Consider the following 23,297-nt stretch of genomic DNA (forward strand, 5'->3'; position numbering starts at 1 on the left):
AATAGGATGAGAAGAGAAACTTGTTACATTACTTAGGGACCTCTGGCCTAGATCACAACATCAAGTCCCCAAATCTTTTCTAAGGGAGAAAATTCTAGAAGTCCATTGTCATATCCAAAGGATTCCTTCACCTTACTACTATAGATCAAATGCCTACCTTTTTTCATAGACCTATTCTCCTTGCATAGATTTGATTTGAGAGATTATTACCGATCTTCTTTTGCATGAAAGATATAGAGATCCATCTATGCAAATATCTTAGACTATAGAAGATATGCAATGGACTCTCAATAATATGATAGAATATTATGCACACATGCATGGCCATATGGGATAAGATAATCAAAGCTCCTCATGTGCAAAACAGGCTACGCATGCCTCTTTTTCATGGTTTATTTTCACATATCTATGAGGGGGCTCTCATGTCAATTCCATTGTCTAGATTGTGTACAAGGCCTCACTTTGTCTTTGCATGACTTTTTATGAGCTATTCAAAGAATTCTATTTAGACTCCATGCATTTTGGTCATATTAATAGATGTTTACTTTTTTGAAAAAAGAAAGAAGAAAGACCTAATTACATAGAGAAAATTCTAAAGGGTTTTTCAAAATCTCTCTCTTCTCCAAGACTGCTTGTTCTTGTAATAGATCTTGTTCTAAGAGAAAGCCCACATGTTACTACACCACATTGGTTTGTGTTCAGAGAGAAGAAGAAGAGACGATAGACACACCAAATAGACTTCCAGAAACTGATTCATATTGATCACAAGCTACACATATATAGGTGAGATCCTAGTTCAAGCTAGAGCGAGCTATGTATAGCTCTAACACCCCCACTTAAACAAAGGTCTCTAACATGCCCACTCAAGCAAAGGTCTCTAGATATGGATGAAAAAAACCCTGGGGAGCACAAGGGAAAAACTCGAGCTCCTATATAAGTATACAAAGTTAATCATAGAGTCAAAGTGATGCATTTGTACAATTAGTTACAAGTATATAATGATGATCATAGATTGCCAGCAATGCAAAGTCAACCAACGGTGTGTGGTCCACCTATATAAAAATATCAAAAGTCAACCAAAGGTGTGTTAATCTTGAAAGAGAGAGGCTGCAAGAAATCCAAGTTTTGATCGTAGCACTGTGATGCATGTCTCACTAAGTCCTTTAGTGAGAATGTCTGCAAGCATCTGAGCAGTGGTTGGACCCCTCTCCATGCTTCTTTCATACCCAGACCAGGATGCCTTGTTGCTTTTCCTCATGAGGCACTTTGGCACAAAAAACACCTACTCATGACATGGATGCAGGCCACACAGTTGGATTCCTCCCAAAGAAAGAAACAGAGTTTTTTCACTCAAGCTGTATGGATCACACAGTCCCCGATGGGAGACGCAGCAAAGTCCCAAAGTCTGAGACATGCCATACTCAACAACAGACGGACACATAGATTACACTTAACGACCTCCCATCTCAATCTAGACTTGGAGCAAGATCCATAGGAGTTACAATAGCTCTAGTTAGGAGCAAGGTCATTGCTAAGAGATTGAGACGAACAACGCCCATGGACAACCGCCAGTGCTCCATCACTAGCTATGCATCCACATGACCTCATCCTCCCTCCCAGCTCCTTATCATCTCTTTCTTCACTTCATTTCTGACATAATGATAATGGACAACAATATTCTTCTTACTTGCGCAAGTGACCAAGCAACCATTGATAAAGAAGCAATTACCACTTGTAGACCGCTAGTCTACATTTGTATATCCCAAAAGATTAAGAGAGTTCACAAAAAATGATTCTTGATGATGTCAATAAACTAATCAAAAGTCGATAGTGCTTTACAAGTACTTTAGAACGCATTTTGCTACAGACCAATGTTGCATTGATGGAGCAACCAGATATTGACTTAGAAAATTGACATTAAAAAGAATATATGATCAAGTATTTAACCATGACAAACTGTAGGCAACCAACAAGATTGACATAGGGTTGCTGTGAAGCCACAACATCATGAGTCGATCGAGAATTTTTTATAGAGCTCACAATACAAGGAGTGTTTGAAGAGTGAGCATTCATCAAGCCAAACTTCTGAATCAAAATCAAATTGAGTAGCAAAAGCCAAGAGTACCCGAATGCTTGTACTCTGAACAACAGGTGAAAATGTATCATGATAATCAACTCCTACAATTCGTGAGTATCCTTTCGCAACCAGACAAGCTTTAAACTTACCAAAAGAACCATCGGCTTTGGTTTTGGTTTTATAAACCCACTTACATTTGATAGGATTATGACCAAGAGGAGTTCAATAAGATCCCATGCTTTTTTAGAGATTAATGAATCATATTCCGCTTCCATAGCCTTTTGCCATTGACCCTTTTGTGCGGAAGAGCATAGTCACATGAAAACGCGTTTCATCCTCTCGAAACAGGATGAAACGTTTCGTGCCAAAACGTTTCGAAACAATACGAAACGCTCCCAACGAAACGCATGTTTTGCCCAAATCTCAAAAAGGCGTTTTTGCCCGTTTTTTCATTTTTGCCCTTCGTTGCTAGTCCGCAGCCCGCTTCTACTCCCTATGCTTCCTATGCTAAGCGCTCACGTGAGCTTGTGGCTCGTGACGCTACTCCATTGACCTGCATCCTAGCACTGCCTCTAGTCCGTTGACGTGCAGGCTACTTGCAAGGCTCAAGCTAGCTGCTGCTAGCCACCACTAACACAAGGCCAGCAATCGACTCCCATGCTTTGACACCATCAACGACCTACAGACTGCAATCAAGATTCGACTCCCAAAGGTGACCGTCCACACCTAGGGCCTGAAGCCTACTGCCATCGATAGTCCTGCCCACCATCCCCTTTGTTGCTGCTGTTTTTTGGTTCTGCTCAAGGAGCAGCACCTGGATCAAGGAGCAACAGCCCAATTTGCCCCAATTCTCTGTTTCTTCCCAAATTTCAAGGCCTTCTCCATCATGCCTCCTCACAAGTCTCCCACTCAGCATGATGTTTGGCAAGATTCAGTTCTCATTAGCAAATATGGTACTTCTGGCATAAAATGTGTGGTTTGCAAGTATTGTGGGGAAACAATTCGAGGAGCATCAAACCGGGTGAAGGCACATTACATTTGGGAGAGAGCACAAGGAACACATGGCTGCACTCATGTTCCAGAAGGTATTTTTTTGGCCCATCGTGGATTGCCATCAAAGTTTGAAGAGATCCGGTCATTGCTCCTTCTACCTTTGCCTTCGGAGATAATTGATGGGAAGGTGCAAGAAGCCAAGGAAAGTGAAGCCTGAAAAGAGGGGCCTCTACTTCAACAAGAACCTCAGTTCAAGTATCTTCTCAAAGTAATAATGGGGCTTCTTCCCAAGTTCATATCACCCCAGAGTCTTCTAACATTGGTGAGTCTTTACCCAATGTCAATTCAGATGAAGCTCCCTCGCATGTTGTGGCTTCTCCACATTCATCAAGCTTTGTTAGTGTTGCTGTGGGTCATGAGAGGATCCCAACATCCTCCCATATTCATCTCAAGGCTGCAACAACAAGAAAGAGGGGAAGAGACCTGCCAAGGCGCCAAATCACCCTTGATGCTAGCTTTGCTTTAAAGTTAAAGCAAGAGGGCTCAAATAGCTGAGCATCATTTCTTCTATCAATGCAACCTTGCTTTCAACATAGCTCGATGTCCAGCATACCAAAAGTTCCATCGTGCACTTGTGGCAGCAATCGCAGCAAGAGCTACAGGTCTACAACCAGCAAATTTTGAGTCCTTGAGAACTACCCACTTGGCAAACCAAGTGAGGCAGATTCAAGAGGAGCTTGTGGGTTTGAGAGCTTGTTGGGAGCGATATGGTTGTAGCATCATGTCAGATGGATGGAGTGACACTGTAGTTACAAGTACAACCCTTCACTCTTTGACTCTTGAGTCTTTGGTAAGATTTGTGGTGGCTGATTTTAGTATTAACAACAAATGTATGATTTACTTATGGATCTTGATTCTTGTGACTTGCCCTATGTGGCCAACGGCGGCACCACATGATAAATATCTTGGTCTCATCATGTGATGGCACTACATTACTTCATGTAGTTGATGCCTCCACCCCTGGCTTGAGTATCACTGGGGAATGGATTTATGGACACATTAAAAATGCCATTGAGGAGGTTGGGCCACAAAATGTGGTCCAAATTATTACTGACAATGGCTCCAATTATGCCAAGATGGGAGAATTGGTTGAGAGAGATTATAAAAGCATTGTTTGGACTCCATGTGCTTCTCACTTGATGGACTTGATGATGGAGGACATTGCCAAGTTAGATTGGGTGCAATCTACTCTTAATAAAGCAAGCCAAATCATCAAGTTCATAACAAGAAAGAGCATTGCATTAGCTCTTTTCAGAGCAGTATGCAAGTATGATCTTGTGAAGCCATCTAAGACAAGATTTGGCTATCTCTTTCTTGTTCTTCAAAGGTAAGTCAACATCCTTTTTTAGCTAGCCAATTGAGAGCTAATTTCAATTTTCAATTCTTAATACTTATGTATTCAAATTTTGATTCTTGAATCTTAACTTGTCCTAAACTTGTAGGATGACACAAACGAAAGATGCGCTTAGGCATCTCGTTTGTAGTGAAGAGTGGGAAGCTTGGAGAGGAAGCCGCAAAGCGGAGGCATGTACAATCACTTCATACATCTTGGACAATATGTTTTGGGAAGAATCTACAACCATAAAGGCTGCCATTGCACCTTTGTACTTCATTTTAAGATTATTTGACCATGAGGGAAATACAATGAGTCATCTTTATCACTACATGCAAAAGCTTAACGAGAGTATGCTCAATTGTAGATCTCTCAAGTCATAGGTATGCAAACTCTTTAGTGATTCTATCATGACTCATGAGCTGCTACATAGAATTTAGAGAATGTTTATTTATACATAGTATTGAAATTTAATATATTGCAATTTACAAGGTGGATGATCTTCGTGCCATATGGACTCCATATGGACAAAAAGATGGAACTGGTTTCATAAACCAATCCATATTGTTTCCTACATGGTCCATCCATTGTACAAGCAAGAAAGTCATTGGCCTGATATTGTTCTTGTGAATGGATGAACATCCTATGTGGATACAATTATCCCCTCTGAAGAGCAAGGAATGTGAGTACTAACTTCTAAGTATCTTGATTCTTGATTCTAGACTCTAGTATATTGTACGATCAATTAGCTTTTACTTGCAACCTCTTTTGACTACGGCATGCATACCTTTAAAGTCTACTTCATGAATCATTATCCTAATTCCTATCTAACACTAAAGCAATGTCCATGACTCATCTTATAGGATTGAAAGAGAGTCTGTCCTCTATGTTCATGACCGTAGCCAATTCAGGCGAGATGTGTCTATGAGTCTAGAGCAAAGGAAATTTGTTGTATCATGGTGGGAGATAAATGGGCAACTTACTCCCACTTTGCAAAGATTAGCTCTTCGAGTTTTATCACAGGATTGTACTAGTGGATCAACTGAGCGCATATGGAGCATATGTGCAGACATCCATACTAAGAAAAGAAATAGATAATCCAACTTATAAGTTATAAATTTCTTGAGTCTTGAGTCTTCTCCAATTTTATGAATCATGACTAATTAGAATCTAGATTCTAGATGCATTTTCAATCTTGTTTTAGTTCAAAATATTTACGTTTTATGTGATGTATCATGTTACAGATTGAGCACATCACAGCTTGATAGGTTGGTCTATGTAAATGCCAACCTTCGTCTCTTGGAGTGGTTCAAATACAAAGAAAGTACCAGTGGGGCTGAAGGGGCTGAAGTGTTACATTGGAAGGTGAAAGAGGTTGATCCTGAAGTTCTAAGAAAGCTTGAGCAAGGCTTGGCTCAAGGGGAGAATATTGATATATCATTCATCCAAAGGCGCAATGATCAGGATATAGCATATGATTTCCTTCGAGAGGATGAGGCACGCTTTCGATGCATCACACGTTCGCAATCAAGGGTTATTGCACAAGCATCTACTAGTGCACCACCCTTGATTGCAAGCATTGGCACTTCATCTTCACCACGTTGTTATAGATGCCGACGAGATCGTGGTCCTACCCTTGCTATTAGTGGTCATAGTAGTGATTCCTTTGAGGAGATGGTAGCAAGGGTAGAGGAGGAAGAGAGTTCCGATGGCACAGAATCCACAAATGAATATGCAAATAGTGATAGTGAACTTGGTAGAGAGAGTAGTGAGCACTGAGTAGTTTCAAATTATGATTTGTTATCACTCATGCTACTCATTTTTGGAACTTTGAAGTTTGAGCTTACAACTCGTCACTTTGGGAACTTATTATTTCATATGTCTATTTTGGGAACTTATATTTACTTGACATTTTGAAAAGTAATGACTCATATATCTAGATTCAAATTTCAATGAATCAATGATGTTCATATCTTTAGAGTCTAGATGCTAGAATCCAATGTCCAATGTCAATATGCTTTTAAGTTTTGACTCCATAAATATTAATTGGTCTAAATTTAAAACTTGAGAAAGGAGACTTGAATTCTGATTCCTGAATATGTTTGTGTTTTGGATTACCTAGAGACTAGACACTGGGTGTCTTGACTAAGGACTTGCCACTTGACACTTGTATTTCTCTTTGTTCACTCTAAACTTGAATATAACATGTCTTATCTGCCCCTATCCTTGTATTTATCAAGTATCATTTCGAAACCTATCCGTTTCGTCCGAAGATTCGAAACGAAACGAAACAAAACCTATCGAAACCTCGAAACAACGAAACGGACGAAACGTTTCTTGTGACTATGCGGAAGAGATAGCTTCTCTATTAGTAGGGTATTCATGGGAAACCATTTCATGATCAATGATGTCAAACTTATCAACACAATCATGAGGAGATCCATGTTCAAAATCAATAGGCAAAGCAACATAAATATCAACACTATCATCAAAAAGCTCTGTGTGTGTAGGATGCAAAGCCAGATTATCAAAATTTTGCTCTGCAGATGGAGTAGTAGTAATGCCATCATATGAAGTAGTAGTAATTTCATCAAAAGTAGACTCATTATCAAATAGAAAAGTAAAGGTTGTAAGCAAGGACATCAAAAGACTCATTATCCTCTACATCCTCAGTAGACCATGTCCCTCCCATTAACTGCTCATTGAATATGACATCACAAATGATTATCAACCTCTTAGAAGAGGTTTCTAACCTTTAGAATCAAGAGAATATCCAATGAATATGACCTTCAAGCCAAGAGGATCTAGCTTTTTTTGTCTCTTTTGATACATGAATATAAGGAATGTAGCCAAAAGTTTAAAAATGTGATACAAAAGGAGCCAGCTCTATCCAAACTGTGATTGGTATCTTACCAGAAGGTGCAGTTGTAGGAAGATGATTTTGCACAAAGATGGTTACCAAAATTGCTTCGAGATAATCTAGAATGAAAAAGCATGCATTGCATAGCATCAAGAGAGAAGTGTGATTCTTATGCTCTGTAACACCTTTTTATTAAGTAGAGTATGGAACAGTATATTCATGATGTTTCTTCTTTGTGGCCAAACAGCTAAAAAAGACCTTATTTAATGCCATATCCAAGTATGATCGATATCTAAATCAATCAAAATTTCCACCCATTCTATAGTCGCTAAAACTTAACATGCTTGGAAGTTGTCATGCATAAAGAATGATAACATGCAAGCATGAAAGATATCTAGATCAACCAAAGCTACCATCCATTCTATCCTCATCATGGTTGAAATTTGCTAAACATGAGCAGCTCATGTGAATGGCCTATAAGTCCAATCAACCATATGAGTACTATTATAGATGCATTGCCTAACTTTTGTCGTACACCTTGGGACGTGGGTCATTTTTTTGTACTTTTTGTCCATGCATGAATTTGTAAGCCTATCTCACCTTGGAACGTGGTGCAATAATACCACAAGACTTAGAGCTTGTGTGTCAATGTCCTAGTTATAATCCCACAAGATTCATATTTTAGATCATCCTAAATTAAGTTCAACTATTTTTTTAATATGTGAACCTTTGTTAAAATTACCACTTTTTCTCTTGTTTTCCTTTCTGTAAAAATTAATATTAGATGATAAAAAAGATAGTTATATTTTAAGATCCATAATAGATACAGATATACTAATATACAATATAAAACCTTGAGCAAGCCATATGAAGCAACTCAAAAGAAGAACGTCCTCCAAAGAGAAAGATTTCTTCAAGATAAATTTAGTCATACCTTTTCTATTTCTTTCCATATGTTGCAATGATGCTCATCACACTCGCGCTAAGATATGCTTTTACTATACACTACTCTTCAAAAATTACTTCTTGCTTTTTTTCTAGAACACAATTTCACTATGGCTACACTTCTTCTAGTCTAGATTTTCACAAAATGAAATATAATTTTTACCTTGCAAGGTGTTATCATGACATTCACTATGATCATATGACATCACAACATACACTTTGCTTCCTCTTAATATAATAATAAACTTATGTGCCTAGAAACTTCTTGTTGCATGCATTGACATGAGATCTACTAGAAGACATTACTTCTTTTGATTATCAACTTACAATAGATAACTAATTTCATTTGAATAGTAGCTACAAATATTAAATGTGGAGAATTTATCTTTTGGTTTAGAGTTAATTGATTTCTCAAATTGCTTAAGAAAACAATTGATCATACCCTCGAGCAAAGCATAAATATTTGAGTAGCTTGCTCATCTATCACCTATCCCTAGTAAAACCCCATGCTCAATCTTGAATACTTTGGTACAAGGGACATCGCAACTTAATAGGCATGCCGCATAAAAAATCAAGCTGACTTGATTGTAAATATTTTCAACCAATCTCTCTATTCTTTAAGAAGAGGTTTCGACATGAAGCAATTTTGGAGGTCTGGGAGAAGCAGTAGAGTGCTTCACATGAGGTTTGGGCATTAGCCAAGGTTCAAAGGACGCATGCCACATGTTGGAAAAAAGGACGACCCTATCGTTGAGCCCCCTATCACTTGCAGTCTGGCGCGGGTGGAGGTTCCACAGAGACAAAGAACTAGCCACAAGGGACATGACATATGGCTAACAAAAGTGCAACTTGGCATGGATAGAGTTGCAGTCCAAGGACCAGACAACTCTTTCCAAGGCCCAGATGCGCTGACATGGTGCAAGAAGATGATTGTCACAACACATGTCACGGTGCCACGTAGTTCGATAGGCATGGATAGTTCAAAGTTGCACGCAGTATGCCACCTTAGACTACAAGAGAGTAAATGCAAAAATAGACAGTAAATGTGACACGGAGATAGACTCCGATAAAGGAGAGAGTAGAGAGACAAAGTCTCGAAGCAAGACAAAAGACATGCAATCAGATGACATGGCCCGACACAATGCGTGGCACACGTACTCCAATGATGTGGCTCGACACAGTGCAGAGATAAACACACGACACACACAATTGGATGATGTGGCACGCGCACTCGCATGATGTGGCACACACATTCGGATGACATAATGCTTGAGCTAGTCTCTCGCGCACAGTTGAATGAGATGGCACGACGGAGACCACCCACCTGATTATCACCTAACACAACACAGACTGCACAAGACTGTGCATGGATGACATGCCAAAGACCCGATGACATGGCATGATATGGCACAGACTACGTAATCTGACATGGCACAACGCAAACTGCAAATGGCACAGTGCATATTATATGATTTATATGAACTTAGATATTATATAATTTATTCTTTATATATTTAATATTATATTACATTAAATAATATAATATAATACAATATATATTATTTTATCAAATGTATATTATATATATAATATGTAATTTATTAAACATTATAAATTATATAATGTCTGATATAATTTATAATTATGTAATATAATATGTATTATATTATATTTTTATAAATATATAATTTATTGTTATATATCATATCATAATATAATATTATACACACTCACACACATTAATTTATATGATTATTAAATATTTCTTTTTTAATGTGTTTAGGTAAATTTTTATGAGAGAGAGAGAGAGATGGGGCTACCATCAATGCCATGGATCTACATAGAGTCCAATTCGACATGGTCACCACAGAAGGAGGACGAGAAAATACAGCCACAGAAGAGTGTGAGGTAAAAGAGTAGTTAGTCAAAGTGGTGGAGGAAGTGGCAGGAAGTAGCGCATGGGGGTGTCATTTGCAAGTAGAGCAACATGCCCAAGCCAATGGTAAATGGTGGCATCGCAAAAGGTGATGAAGGTGGGATATGGTGGTGGGCAATTTTATATGGATTGCGGTTGGCGGCTTTTGTCCCCCTTATATTGGATCTTTTTTGTCCCAAAAAATTTAAGATAATCTACAACCTCCTCATCCTCAACTTTGTATTGGGTTCCTTCCTCTTCCTCTTAGCAAGCTTCATGTATGACCAACAAGTTGAGGATGACTCTAGGAGTTGCTTGGGCACCCACTGATACCATTTTGTCTTTGTAGTCATAGTAGCTACCGTCTCTTCCTATAACTCGACTACATGGTGCTCAAGAGGAGGAAACTCTACTAGAGCATTCAATAGGCCAAGCTTGACATGCAGCAATGGTGACTTTCCTCCTCTTCGGTTGTAGTCACCCAAACTGTGCTCAATGCCCTACCCCATTTGAATCGTTGACAAATTGGGTGGTGTGTTTTTAAAATTTCTCAGAGTTTGAGATTTGTGAATAAAATCTTGAATTTTATTCCATGAAATTAAAGGCAACCTATGATACCAATTTTGAGACCCATTGGAGCACGTCTCTAACCCGTTGTAGATGGGTGATGGTACTCGTGTGTAGAATATAGTGGTCATGCTAATAAATGTATAGCTAGTCCAATGAATTGCTTGTTGCACTCCCTCTACAATCCTCCAAATATCTAGATGGTGGTTAATTGATGTGTGATGAGAAGAGTTTATCATTGAGATTGTAAGGTAGAAACTATAATGACTATGAAATACTATCTTTGGATAGCTAACAATTGGTCCTAGCTTTAGTAGAATAAATCCTCCATCTAGCTTCTTTCTTTCTCTCCATATGCTGTACTGATTATCATTAAAGCTGTTTTTATTATGGCACTTTTATGCTCTAGGCACTTCATTTTCAAGCATTGCTTTTCTCTTAACCTCCTTCCTCCCCATTTTCCTACCGACATTGGAGGTTTTTCTCGATTGTAGATTCAAGATTCCATGTAAGTTTCATGCAAGCTCCAAGTACCCTCACTCAATACACCTCCACATCTCTCTCCTGGCTCACATTTGCTCTTCTTGGATTTTGTATCTGAATGCTGCTTTCATTGGATTCTCTTCTTTGAAAGCTTCTTTATTCCTCTATATGTAAGGATATCATCTATGTCTCACCATCTTTCCTCTTGCAAAATGAAAATCATTTGCATCCAATATTTGCATCACTATTGAATTACCTAGTCCTTTCTAGCCAAGTCTTTGGCTTCAATTATGGAAGCCATCCTCGATAGCTTCGCAAAGAGAGATCAAGCTATAGGTCAGCATCTCCAATGCTCATCCCCATGAGTAAAAGCCTTAATCTTGCATCGCCCTGAGTAAAAGTCTTAATCTTGGTATCATGATTTCTTATAATATTCATTGCCATAGAGAAAATAATATTGACCATGAAAGCATCATTTCCAATGTTCATCCCCAAAACTTCATACAAGATTGTTGACCTTGGTAGAATCATCTCCAATTTTCTTCCTTCATCTCTGCAATCCATCGTTCATGCCTTAGCCCATGAGAACAAGTTTTTTTATCTTGATAAGATTATCTCTAATTCTCATTCTCACAAAGCTTCCTACCAAGCCAGTCTGAGGACCATACAAGAGCTAAATGTTTTTGCAAAAACATTAGAGTGTTTATCCTTGCCCATGCCCTACTATAACCTACTCTCCAAAATTAGTACTCAGGTAAAGTTTTATTTATGATACTACTACAAGGTATTTTGCTTTCATAGTTAAGCTTTTGATTTTGAGGTCAGAGCTTAGACTACATTTTCTTAGTTCTATCTCAGTCGTTCTCATCCACCACTTCAAGACAACCCAAGATGTACTCATGCATGTCTAAATCCAATTTGAAGACACTCTTGTCTTTCTTTCGAAGTGGCATAGGTTGTATATGGAACTTAATAGCTCTTAACTAGATGAGAGTACACAAGTGAGACACAAATTTTTGTGGACTCTTATGTAGCAGTTCACAATTGCGACCTCTCTTAGATGCTCTTTTGTACCAAAAAGCTCTGACTACTACATCCCACTTCTCATAAGTTGTTAACCAATTATCCTTGAATGGTTCCTCAACCTTGTGCTTAGGTTTTGTGCACTGCAACATAAAGTATGAGTCATCTTCCTTGTTCTCCGTATAGGCAACGACAAGTAAAAAGTTATCCCCCTTTTACAAAAAGTCAGTGTGGTCATCGAAACTCTCCCCAAACTGTGGCGAGTTGTTTTTCTCTCCATTGTTTGTCACTCCATCTGAATGTAAAGGGAAAACTTAAACTTGCTCCCATGTCTTTACAGTTCTATTTTATATTATCAAGTATTAGGAAGTTGAAGTTTTTGGTAATAGTGAGTACGAGCCTACTTTACACTACTAACGTAAGAGTAAAGGATTGAAATGTGGTGAGAGTAATGTACACATAAGAATTTTGATATAGCAATCATAACTATGGAGGAAGTCCTGGAATAAGAGATAGGAAGATGATCATCATTTCTCTGGTTCTCGATTCAATTGTTGGAGACGGAATGCCGTCCATGTCCTTCTAAAAATTGTGATCAGTACTTATTTTTTAGATCGAGAAAGGTTTTGGAGATGCATAGAGTCTCCGAGGAGTCACTCAAGGAGTCACTCATCATATGTAGCCCTATCACATGAGTTTAACAAAGGGATATATTATATTTTTAAATTTAACAAAAATTAACATACATAAGGGAGTATTTTAAAAACTTTTGAAATTTTTTTATAGATTTGTATAGAAAAAGAATACATTTTCTTAACGAAAAATTCACAAATAAGGAATTTTTAAAATGGGCCTTGAATGCACGTGATATAGAGGGTTTGTACATAGTGACCCCTTGAGCATGAAGTGAAAGATTTTGAATTTAATGTGACGCTTACATGTCACATAGGTTTTTACACATTTAAGGACACATCATCAGTAGGCTCATTTTCAAAGTGTTGCCTCACAAAATTGTGTCAAGGATTATCATCCTTATTAGAAACTTTGCAGACTACTTAGCAACAAATGAGCATATCTAGCCATCATTTCCCTATATAACCTAGATCAAATTTGGATAAGAAAGTATTTATGTTCAATGAAGGTGAGGGCATGATTATCACTCGATTATGAAACATAAGCATATGTCTTACAAATAGTTGGATGCATGAAGGAGACACAATGGAAACGACAAGCTTGTGGGATTTGAAGACTTGAAAAGTTGCAATAGCAATTACTCCAGGTTTTGAGTGATCATTGTAAGTGGTTCACTCATCCTCCATGGAAGCAAAGGAATAAAATATGGATGTAGTGTCTTTTGTCACGACCAACTCGTATTTGATGGTCAAACAAAAGATCTCATGAGGGACCTTGAAATGATTCCTAGGTTCAAATTATTCAACAATACTTGCGAGATGGCTCGGGCAACATGTCTCACAAAGTAGAGTTGTAGCAAAGAAGAGAGAGATAGGGAGGAGGGGAGAGGACATATTGTTGGGGGGTCAAAGGAATTGATAAGAGAAGTGTGGATGAGCTATGCTTTTAGCACAGGATTACTAGAAAGAGTGTTCTGTAGTCCATAAACTTGGAAAGTTAACTTTGTCAAGTTTTGTTAATAGATGGTTTTCGATACAACAAGAAAATTCTTCATAAACTTGGAACAAGTTTTGATAACAAACGATTTGTGATACAACAATTAAATCCATATATTGAGTTTATATACCATGCTTTGTACTTTGAAAGATGGTACAAAACATTGTTAGGATGGAGCATGGGATTTTAGCTTGACACAGGTAGCTTCTGAGTTTGTGCCAGTACTTCTAGAAAATGCTCTACATAGCCATTTGATTACATGTTACCTTCCCATGACATCTTTTACTAACTGTGAGACTCTTCAGAACTTGAGATCTAAGATTACGAGCAGTTTATAGGCTGGAACGAACCACGGTAGCTATTACAAGCATTCCCGGGGTTGCACGAATCATTAGTCAGTAATTACCGCTATTGGGTACTGTTCTGATTTCGAAAATTGAAAGATTCGTTCATAGCAAGCAGTCGTGAACATGAGTAGGAAAACATTGGGAGAGGGACACGGGGCATGGAAGATCTTGCGAGATGCAATGTAAATTGCCGGCTGGAAGATCTGATCTCATTCGATTACTCTTTCCCCTCTCAATTGACCTAGCATACACGAAACACACAAAACTCTCTGTATGTGGGACGTCACCTATAAATGGCGAAGCTCCTCCGGAGCTTTGAAAGTGAGGATGTTTCGCATGGGGAGGAAACTTAAGAGTTGAAAATAGTTTTCATAAATGTGCATTTATCACTCAATTTCAGGATTTCCCGAGGCTGCTGATTTTTGCTACGTATACTTCCTGTCACCATTGTCGTTGTGCTCGCATGTGGGGTTCCTTCTACGATGTGGCGCTTCGGATGGCCAATGCTCGACTTTCATTAAATTGAAGGAGTAGGAATCGGCGTAAATGTTAGACAACATTATCGATGATTTTCTAAATCTTTTGATTATTATGTTAATGGCAAGCAAACCAACATTGAGAAAGGTTCTAAGGCTTACCGATGGATACGGCCATTTGTAATGCTGACCCCACCAGTCCAAAAGTTTTTGCCTGGCCTCCTTTGGTAGCTTCCCTTTCTTTTTCTTCTTCAGAAACTCTTGTTTGAGGGTGCAAATGTACCCACTATACTTTCGTAAAAGCTGCTCCTTGAGTTTGTTGTCTTCTGCGAGGGGATCCACATCAGGATAGTCTAGCTCACCACAGCTGCCATCTTCCTCCTCCGATGAACCATTCGTATCCGTCTTCTCTTCCACTACAAAGGGATTTCAAAAAGGACATGCATTAATAGTTAGAATATCTATTTCCTTATCGTCAACAAGCACAAAAAGCGCTGCATTTAAAACGGAGTGAAGGTAACACACTATACAGCAAAAAGAACCGTGATAATAACCTTACGAAGTGAAAATAAAGCTTCCCAGTTCCCATAACCGAAACGTGGAGCATCTATAAATGTCATAGGTAGTACTAGTAGTCGTTTTTGAACTTATTCGGATATAGAGCATTCAAGACAACGGTGAAGAGACATGATTTACACGACGTTGAGAAGAGTCGAATATTCAACGGCGACAGAAGCTCAGTTAACCGCGAGAATCGATATGAAGAAACGAAGGCTGTGCAGACAGTTACACGAGGAGTCTTGAGTCGTGACCCCGCCACTTGATGCATGTGCCGTGTCGATTTCAAAGTGGACTATAGCCTACAGGCGACGAACCATGCAGAAATCCGTATTTATATTGCACAGTGGGCACCTTTTTATTGTCGCCCTGCATACGAAGACCACAGTAGTCACTGCTGCAAGTTACGGGCGATTAGGGCGTGCATCTGACAGCAATCTTCCCAACGGGTACGTCTAGATCCGTCAGCAGATAATAATGGTGGGCAGGTAGGTGCCAGGTACCTCTCTGTCGTCATGTCTGCACTCGATTTAAGCATTTTCGTGGAAGGCTCAAATAATGTAATGTTGTCTGCCGGGTGCCCCTTCCTAGTACAGGGGGTCCCAAAAAGATAACAGAGGACAAAGATAAAGGAGCTAGTAAATCTTCCACCCCACGGAGAGAAATCTGTGAGTGTCTGAAATCGGAGTGCCGGTAGAATGCCACAATCCAGGGGGGAGGCCCCGCTCTATGCTTTTTCTTATGCCTTTAAAAGAACAAAATAATTTGATGCGTCATGCGCGATATACTACCACTATATTCATGAATTGCGCCCCGGTTGGCAACTCCAAGGAAAAAATATGGCTCAAGGACGCAGCCCCTCAAGCCATTTTTTCCTTTGGTCTTGGGGCAATTCGCTAATGACATCTATAGCCATGAACAATATCAGCTGCCTAGAGATTGGTTGCTTTTTTCCAGAAAGTATGTTCATTATTATGTCCCCGTAGAGACATCTATAGCCATCGAAGCCTAGAGATTGGTTGCTTTTTTCCAGAAAGTATGTTCATTATTATGTCCCCGTAGAGACACCAATAGCCATCGAAGCCTAGAGATTGGTTGCTTTTTTCTAGAAAGTATATTGACTATTATGTCCCCGTCGAGAACTTTTATGAAAATTCTATTAACTAGTTCCAAATATAGGAAGATCTTAGGGTTGTAAAAACTCATGCAAGATAGCAACAAATTTCTATGATTTCTTCACGACACTTTTAAGCACATAACCCTACTATAGCATTAATGCTAGGAGTCCTTTGCACACTTTCGAAGCGCTCCTCCAATGCTTTTACTGACTAGGGACCCCCAGTTAATGGATTGATGGTATTAATTAATTTGTTTACAGGGGCGATTAACGTATGCAATAATTGAAGGGGGGCAATTGATTAATATAAGCAATTGAAAGAAATGTGCATCGAGAAATGTGAGTGTAGTGGCTTATCGGAGAAGTTAACATGCGATTTCTAAAACTTCATGCAAATCCCAAGGTGCTGATTCGAGAGAGTTCGGATGGGAGGGAGGGGACTGAGGCTAAGCGATTATATATGGAGGGGAGAGAGGAGGCTGAGGAGGAGAGCCTGAAAGAGACGAGAGATTGAGAAAGGAGAACGATGAAAGGGAGAGAGGAGAGCAATGAAAGGGAAAGAAGGGAGGCAGCGAGGCACAAGCAGAGGCAAGGTAGAGCAACGCGGCATAGGTTAATTAGATTAATTCGATAAGAGGCAATGAGACTTAGGCTAATTAGTAAATCCACAGGAGGCAAGGAGCTAATTAATTAGTTGAAAGGAGAGTAGAAGCAAAGAGGGGACAATAATCTCAGAATTCTTTCCATATACCCTCATGACCATAGAGGTTTTGAATACTAGAAAGAGATTGCAAGGCAAATGTTGTTTGTAGAGCCTTGTTCCAATGTACTAAAATGCAACTAAGTGGCAAATATTATGGCAAAGAAAGTGAATAGTGTGCATTGTGCTTATACCATGGTGCATTAACATAAGCAAGTAGGAGCCATGTGGAGTCACACAAGGACTTCAAATCAAAAAAATCATATACACGGTTTGCATAAAAATGAATGGGAATATACTACTTCGGACATGTTGTTTGCATAAGCTTAGTGAGATAAAAGAATGAAGCAACATGCAAATCTATGTTTATCGCTCTCAAGTGTATATCCTTGAATCTATTATATATGACACATATGAAGCTCCTTAATTAATATCTTTCCTTATTGATGAATGGACATTTACTTGTACCTTATATTCAATAGATGAAAAGAGAAAAGATTTGAATTGAATGCTTACACATTCAACATTTGGAAGGTATAACATTTATGATTAAAAATATTCATGACATTTGAAAAACAAAGGCCATATCATCTATAGATATTTAAGAGTAGGAAAATTACAAAAATAAATCCGCCGATTGAGATGAAATTAAATTGCAAAAAAATCATATCCTTTATTGAAATTGGTTTAGATTTCTTATTGTGCAAATAACTGTTGCGTCATAAGGGACACCCTTAAATTCCACCATATGCATTCTTTACTACATACTTTGTGCACAAATCATTTTGGGAGCATGGGAACAAAACAAAGGAAATGCTATATTTCACTCCTCAAGTTGTACATTTATATCTAATTTACAATGCATGCATGATTTTCGTGCCATGCGATCTCTATTGACACCCCATTTGACTTCCTATACAATTCCTTCGACAATTTTTTTGACAATGAAAAGGGAGCATGATCACTAGAGAGAGAGAAACAAATAAACCTTTGGACTTTATCATGCAATTGTAGCCAATATAAGCAAAAATGGGCTTTTGCAATGCATTCAATATAATTAAGAATTGTACAAACTGGAACTTAGATGAGCTGCTTATTTACAATTCATTTTCTTCTCCGAAGAGCTTGTATAATAAATAGAACATCTACAAGATATTTATGGTAGAGCTTGTTCCATGGATGTGTGATGAAAGCTCAGCCCAAACTCAATACATTGGCAAAGTTTCGAAGGACTAGAATATTCCGATATGTTACTTATAAAGGATAGGATCAAGGCTATGTCTATGATAGGATCAACTCATGCATCATACTGTATATCCCTAGTTGTACATAGAGATGTTCTAATTAAAAGCATCTTCCAATTCATATCCTATTCAATCTTCAATGTCTTACATGTCCCCATCTTCCACATTTGAATTTCTTTGATTTTCTTGCAACAAATCACTAGCACTTAAGTATGAATCAAACCCTTTTACAATGCAATTAACATGATTATATTAAGACTTGGAGATAACTATGGATTTTCATTATTGCAAGAGGATCTGATTGAACACTTGAAAATTAATGTTGGATTCACATGAGGTCAATCTAAATACTTAAGAATTTAATTCCTCCTCAACTAACAATGCCTCTCTTTATGCTAATATGGAGACCATAATGCGTTTTTGAATTACATCAATCTTTAAATTAAATGGTCATTTGATGCATAGTGATAACATTTCACACATTTGTTCTAAATTCAAGCCCATATATGTCTAAGTTACTATAAGGCTTTTACAATTAGCTCCAATTTGTTGCCTTGTGTTCAATTATGTATCTTTTTAACTAGAGGCCCTTACACCCAAGGACTTCCTATAAGCATGGAATGAGACTAAATATTCAATATATAAATAGAATATAAACTTCTTTCCCATAATTTTATGGCCCCACTTCCCTTTTTTTGAGCAAACCATGAATAACAATGTGATTGGTATATTGCTTCTTCTTATGAATAAATGCCATTGATAGTATTATAGATATAATAATAAACACCAAATAAGAATTATAGATTTGGATTAAGAAATTCGAACATATTTCTACTGAATGCTATATAGTGGTCCCATAGACTTGTCACTTTTCTTACATAGATGAGAGCATGGGATGCCTAATCCCAAAAATAGAATATAAACTTCTTATTTCCCATAATTTTATGGCCCCACTTCTCTTTTTTTAAGCAAACCATGGATAACAATGTGATTGTTATATTGCTTCTTCTTATGAATAAATGCCATTGATAGTATTATAGATATAATAATAAACACCAAATAAGAATTAAAGATTTGGATTAAGAAATTCGAACATATTTCTACTGAATCCTATATAGTTGTTCCATAGACTTGTCACTTTTCTTACATAGATGAGAGCATGGGATGCCTAATCCCAAAAATAAAACCTTAAAATGCAGCAAGTACCATTCAAAACTTCATGAAACACGTTTTTAAAACATTTTTGAAGACAAAACGTGGACAGATATTTTTTGAATTATCAAATATTGCCCATAAGAGCTATAGGAAAACAAGACAAAAGACAATAGTGGATGATAAAGAGACATCTTTGTAATATAATTCTTTAAGATCCATTCAAATCTAAAATGGTTTGCAGATCAAATTCACTAAGATTGGTTTTAAGTTAGTACGAATTTTGGCTCTTTCCAAACATTTTTTTACCTTTAAAAATTTTAAAAAATGCTTTCGGATGCTCAATATGCTCGAATAAGATGGTCGTTTACCTTACACTACTATATTTTATATACCTTTTTATGTATCCTCTAATAGATTAAAGATATGTGCATTTGCACTTTGGATCCTCTAAGTTAATGAGCCAAAAAATCCAATCTACTTGACACTTCCAAACATTTTGGTTACCAAGTTAAGAGGTTTGATGAAATGCTTAGTATCTCTTCTTTTACCTAACTTTAAATCCTAAAGCTAGGGTTTTTTCTTCGGTGAGGGTAACACTAAACTTCTTATAGTTTTCTATAGATTTTGTAAAATGGTAAGAGACTTTAATGAGATCAACAACTATTAGTGTGAAAGTATAGATTATGTATGATATCTACTAGTACTTCTTTACAAAATAGAAATTTCCTTGTGAACGACCATATTTGAGGCAGTGGGATGGGTGACATCCCACTTAGTTCGTGTCCGTACTTAAATTTTCTTGAACGGATTGATTTTTATAGAGTTGTTACGTTGACGATTTATCTACAACCACACTAATGTACTCACATGCATATAAGCCCAAAACTATGAGATTAATCTATATAAGGGCTCTTAAACACCAAATTTATTGAAATCGATTACAAAATATTCTTAAATTTATAGGAAGTACAACCAACACTAAAGTCTTCGCACACATAGAAGCCCAAAACTAATGAGATCAATCAATATAAGGGCTCTAAAACACCAAATTTATTGAAATCAAATAAGTATATTGAATTCTTAAATTTTTAGGTGGTGTGGAAAAGTTGGTATCTATAACCACACGAATCCTCACATGCACTTACCTAAACCATTAGAATCCCTTGATTTAAACAAAAGAGAAAATAAATTGTATATATATCACACTCATGTAATATGTAGCTATGGATTTTCAAATTTTGTTTTAAAAAATTTCAATAGAGGATGCAACTATGGCACATTGTGTGATGAGTTTTGGACTTCTATTCAGCCATTTGAAAGAGGCATGCATGTGAGGCCAAAAGTTGCACCTCACACCTGCTTTAATTTTTTCGTTGTTTATAGTGATTTCCATATATGTTTTTTTTTGTATATATCTTTTTCAATGTTTGTAATTGCACAATGCTTCATTCTGTCCACCTCAAATTTTTTCAATTGAATGATGAATTCTAAGCTCTATATGCCTTCTAACCATAGCTAGTTGGGTAACAATGAAAGCTATACCAAAGTACCAAGCCTCTACGAGTCAGTATGTGCAATTAGCACATATTTGATATGTACATTGGCTAATTTAGAAAATGGGAATACCACCATAAGAGCATTATAACCATTGATTTGTATCAATATATACAAGTTCTTTCTAAGAAGATCATATGATTCAATATGTAGTAGTACCCTATGCCTCCATCTAAAGTTTTCCACAAGTCATGTACAACTCACTTTCTTGATACTCTGATAAATGATTTCTTCATTTGCAACTATTACCACAAAGTGTGTTGAATTTAGGGACTATCTTGGTTGGTAATTCCTACAAGCATGGCTTTTGTTAAGGCTATAATTTTCCTCTAAAATTTTGTCCTACAAGAATTCCATAGCTTAGAGAAAAAAAACTATTTGCTAGCCTTGATAGTAAAGTATAGTTAGGCAAAAGAGCATAGTGACAAGAAATTGAAAATACCGAGAAACGAATGCACAAAATGCCAAACTCCACATGGGACAACAGGCTTGTTGATCCTCAGAATGCTTTTTGATTTGATTCTCATATTGTTGATCATGGAAAACACAAACTCCGAAGAGATTGACTAGCTTGATTTCGGAGTGGAAGGATGGAGATACGAGATGAGCAGCCTGTGCATAATGCATGCAGCTTCACAAGCTCTAAAAAAGGGTGATGTGAATCCTTGCTGATTACAATCTCGCCTCACAAATCCGAGCCCCTACCAAACAAGATAACACCTGCATCATTTTGCAACCTAGTTGGCAAAATCGGCCATACCATTTCCCTTTTACCCTTGCAATTTATTTCATTCATGGGTTCCTAGTGTTGTTTAATGCTTGATAGAATAACAGGTGACGGGAACACAGCTGAATCATTCATATGCCCTTATGACCAAAAACTACTATTTTGGCAGAAAAATTCAAGCAAAAGTTCCCACCTGTTAGGAGCTCTATCTCATTCAGTCCTCCATTCGACACGACTACTATGACAACGCTTTACTTTTACGAAAACGCTCAAAACATTCATGGCATGAAAATAGATGCGCTCAAAAATTTCAATGCTTCCGTCAGCACTGCAAACACTTAATAAGAACCTACATGCATCAACCTATAACTCCACGGATATAACAAGATGCGACGCACTTTGTACCATGAAAACTATCAACTCGCAGCTGAAAACTTCTTCAATACATGTAGCAAAAAGATAGCGTCGATACTTTATGATCCCCAAAAACCAATGAAACATGATTTGTAACATCACTAGTCTATCTCAAGCTCCATGCGCTTGGAGCGAATGCACGCAATTCTAAAAGTGGAAGCAAGGCTAAAAATTAGAATTTGTAAGGTGCATCTAGCGTTGGCTTAGAAATCAGAGGTTGTTTCAAATTGCTTTCTTGCATGTTGCAAAAGCTCGCACGTTCGATTTTCACGTGTAATCTTAAGCATACATTTTTCTTCCTTGTCTTGTGCCTCAAAAAGTGCCCCTTTAAATCCACAATTACTTATAGACTTTAAAGAATTAATCCGAACAATAGCTTTTTCTTCACTGCCACATGTCATCTTGGCTTTTACCAAGATCTCTTTGCATCATTACCATAGTTATTTCCATTTCTTTTCCTTGTATAAAATATATTTAGTTCAAGCACCAAATCTTTTAGAGTAATTATCTAGGAGCCACTCTTCTTAATAATTCCACCATATCTATCCCAAAGTACGTCTACCAATCACTATCACACTCTTCAACTAAGCCTGTACATTTTCAATATTAGAGTAGTCTTCCCTTAGAGATGCCACTCTTCTTCAGTAACAAAAAAATTGCTTTCCCTCACTTTTTATCATAAGATACAAATGTGCAAACTTGCCTTTACATAGGAGCCTAGGTGTTGAGCCTTGATGGACTTTATGAGCTCATCTAAAGGAGAAGATTATAGCCATAATCCTAACACCTATTATAAAAATGCATCTAAAGACCAAAGAGCTATCAATGCATCTAAAATGAATATTTGGATAAGTGGAGTCAATCCAAAACCTGAAGTATAGGTGTAGCTGGTCCTTGGGGATATAGTTTGTCCCTACATTAGACACAAATTCTAAGCTTGACATGGTTGATCCTCTATTAATGTGGCCATGATAATAATGAGAGATTAAAAGAAAGATGACTAAATTAGGGAAATCATATTGAATACATGGCAAGGAAGGAAAGATAAATTCATCCTCAAAAAAGGTAGGAATAAATTTAAAACATGCTTTCCTAAAACTCCAAGAGTAATTGTGAAAGA

At 37.5% G+C, this 23,297-nt stretch overlaps 1 protein-coding gene across 1 annotated transcript in view; it reads right to left on the reverse strand.

The window, feature by feature from the left end:
* Positions 1-23,297, reverse strand: part of LOC147891382 (homeobox protein rough sheath 1-like) — a 71,598-nt gene that overhangs the window by 34,697 nt on the left and 13,604 nt on the right. The window contains exon 5 of the mRNA XM_087389293.1: positions 14,871-15,124. Coding sequence (XP_087245419.1) covers positions 14,871-15,124 — 254 coding nt within the window. The remainder of the gene's footprint in view (positions 1-14,870; positions 15,125-23,297) is intronic.

Source organism: Dipteris shenzhenensis, chromosome 18 (assembly GCF_047967505.1).
Source record: "Dipteris shenzhenensis isolate YYH24624 ecotype China chromosome 18, Dip_SZ_1.0, whole genome shotgun sequence".
Taxonomy (NCBI): domain Eukaryota; kingdom Viridiplantae; phylum Streptophyta; class Polypodiopsida; order Gleicheniales; family Dipteridaceae; genus Dipteris; species Dipteris shenzhenensis.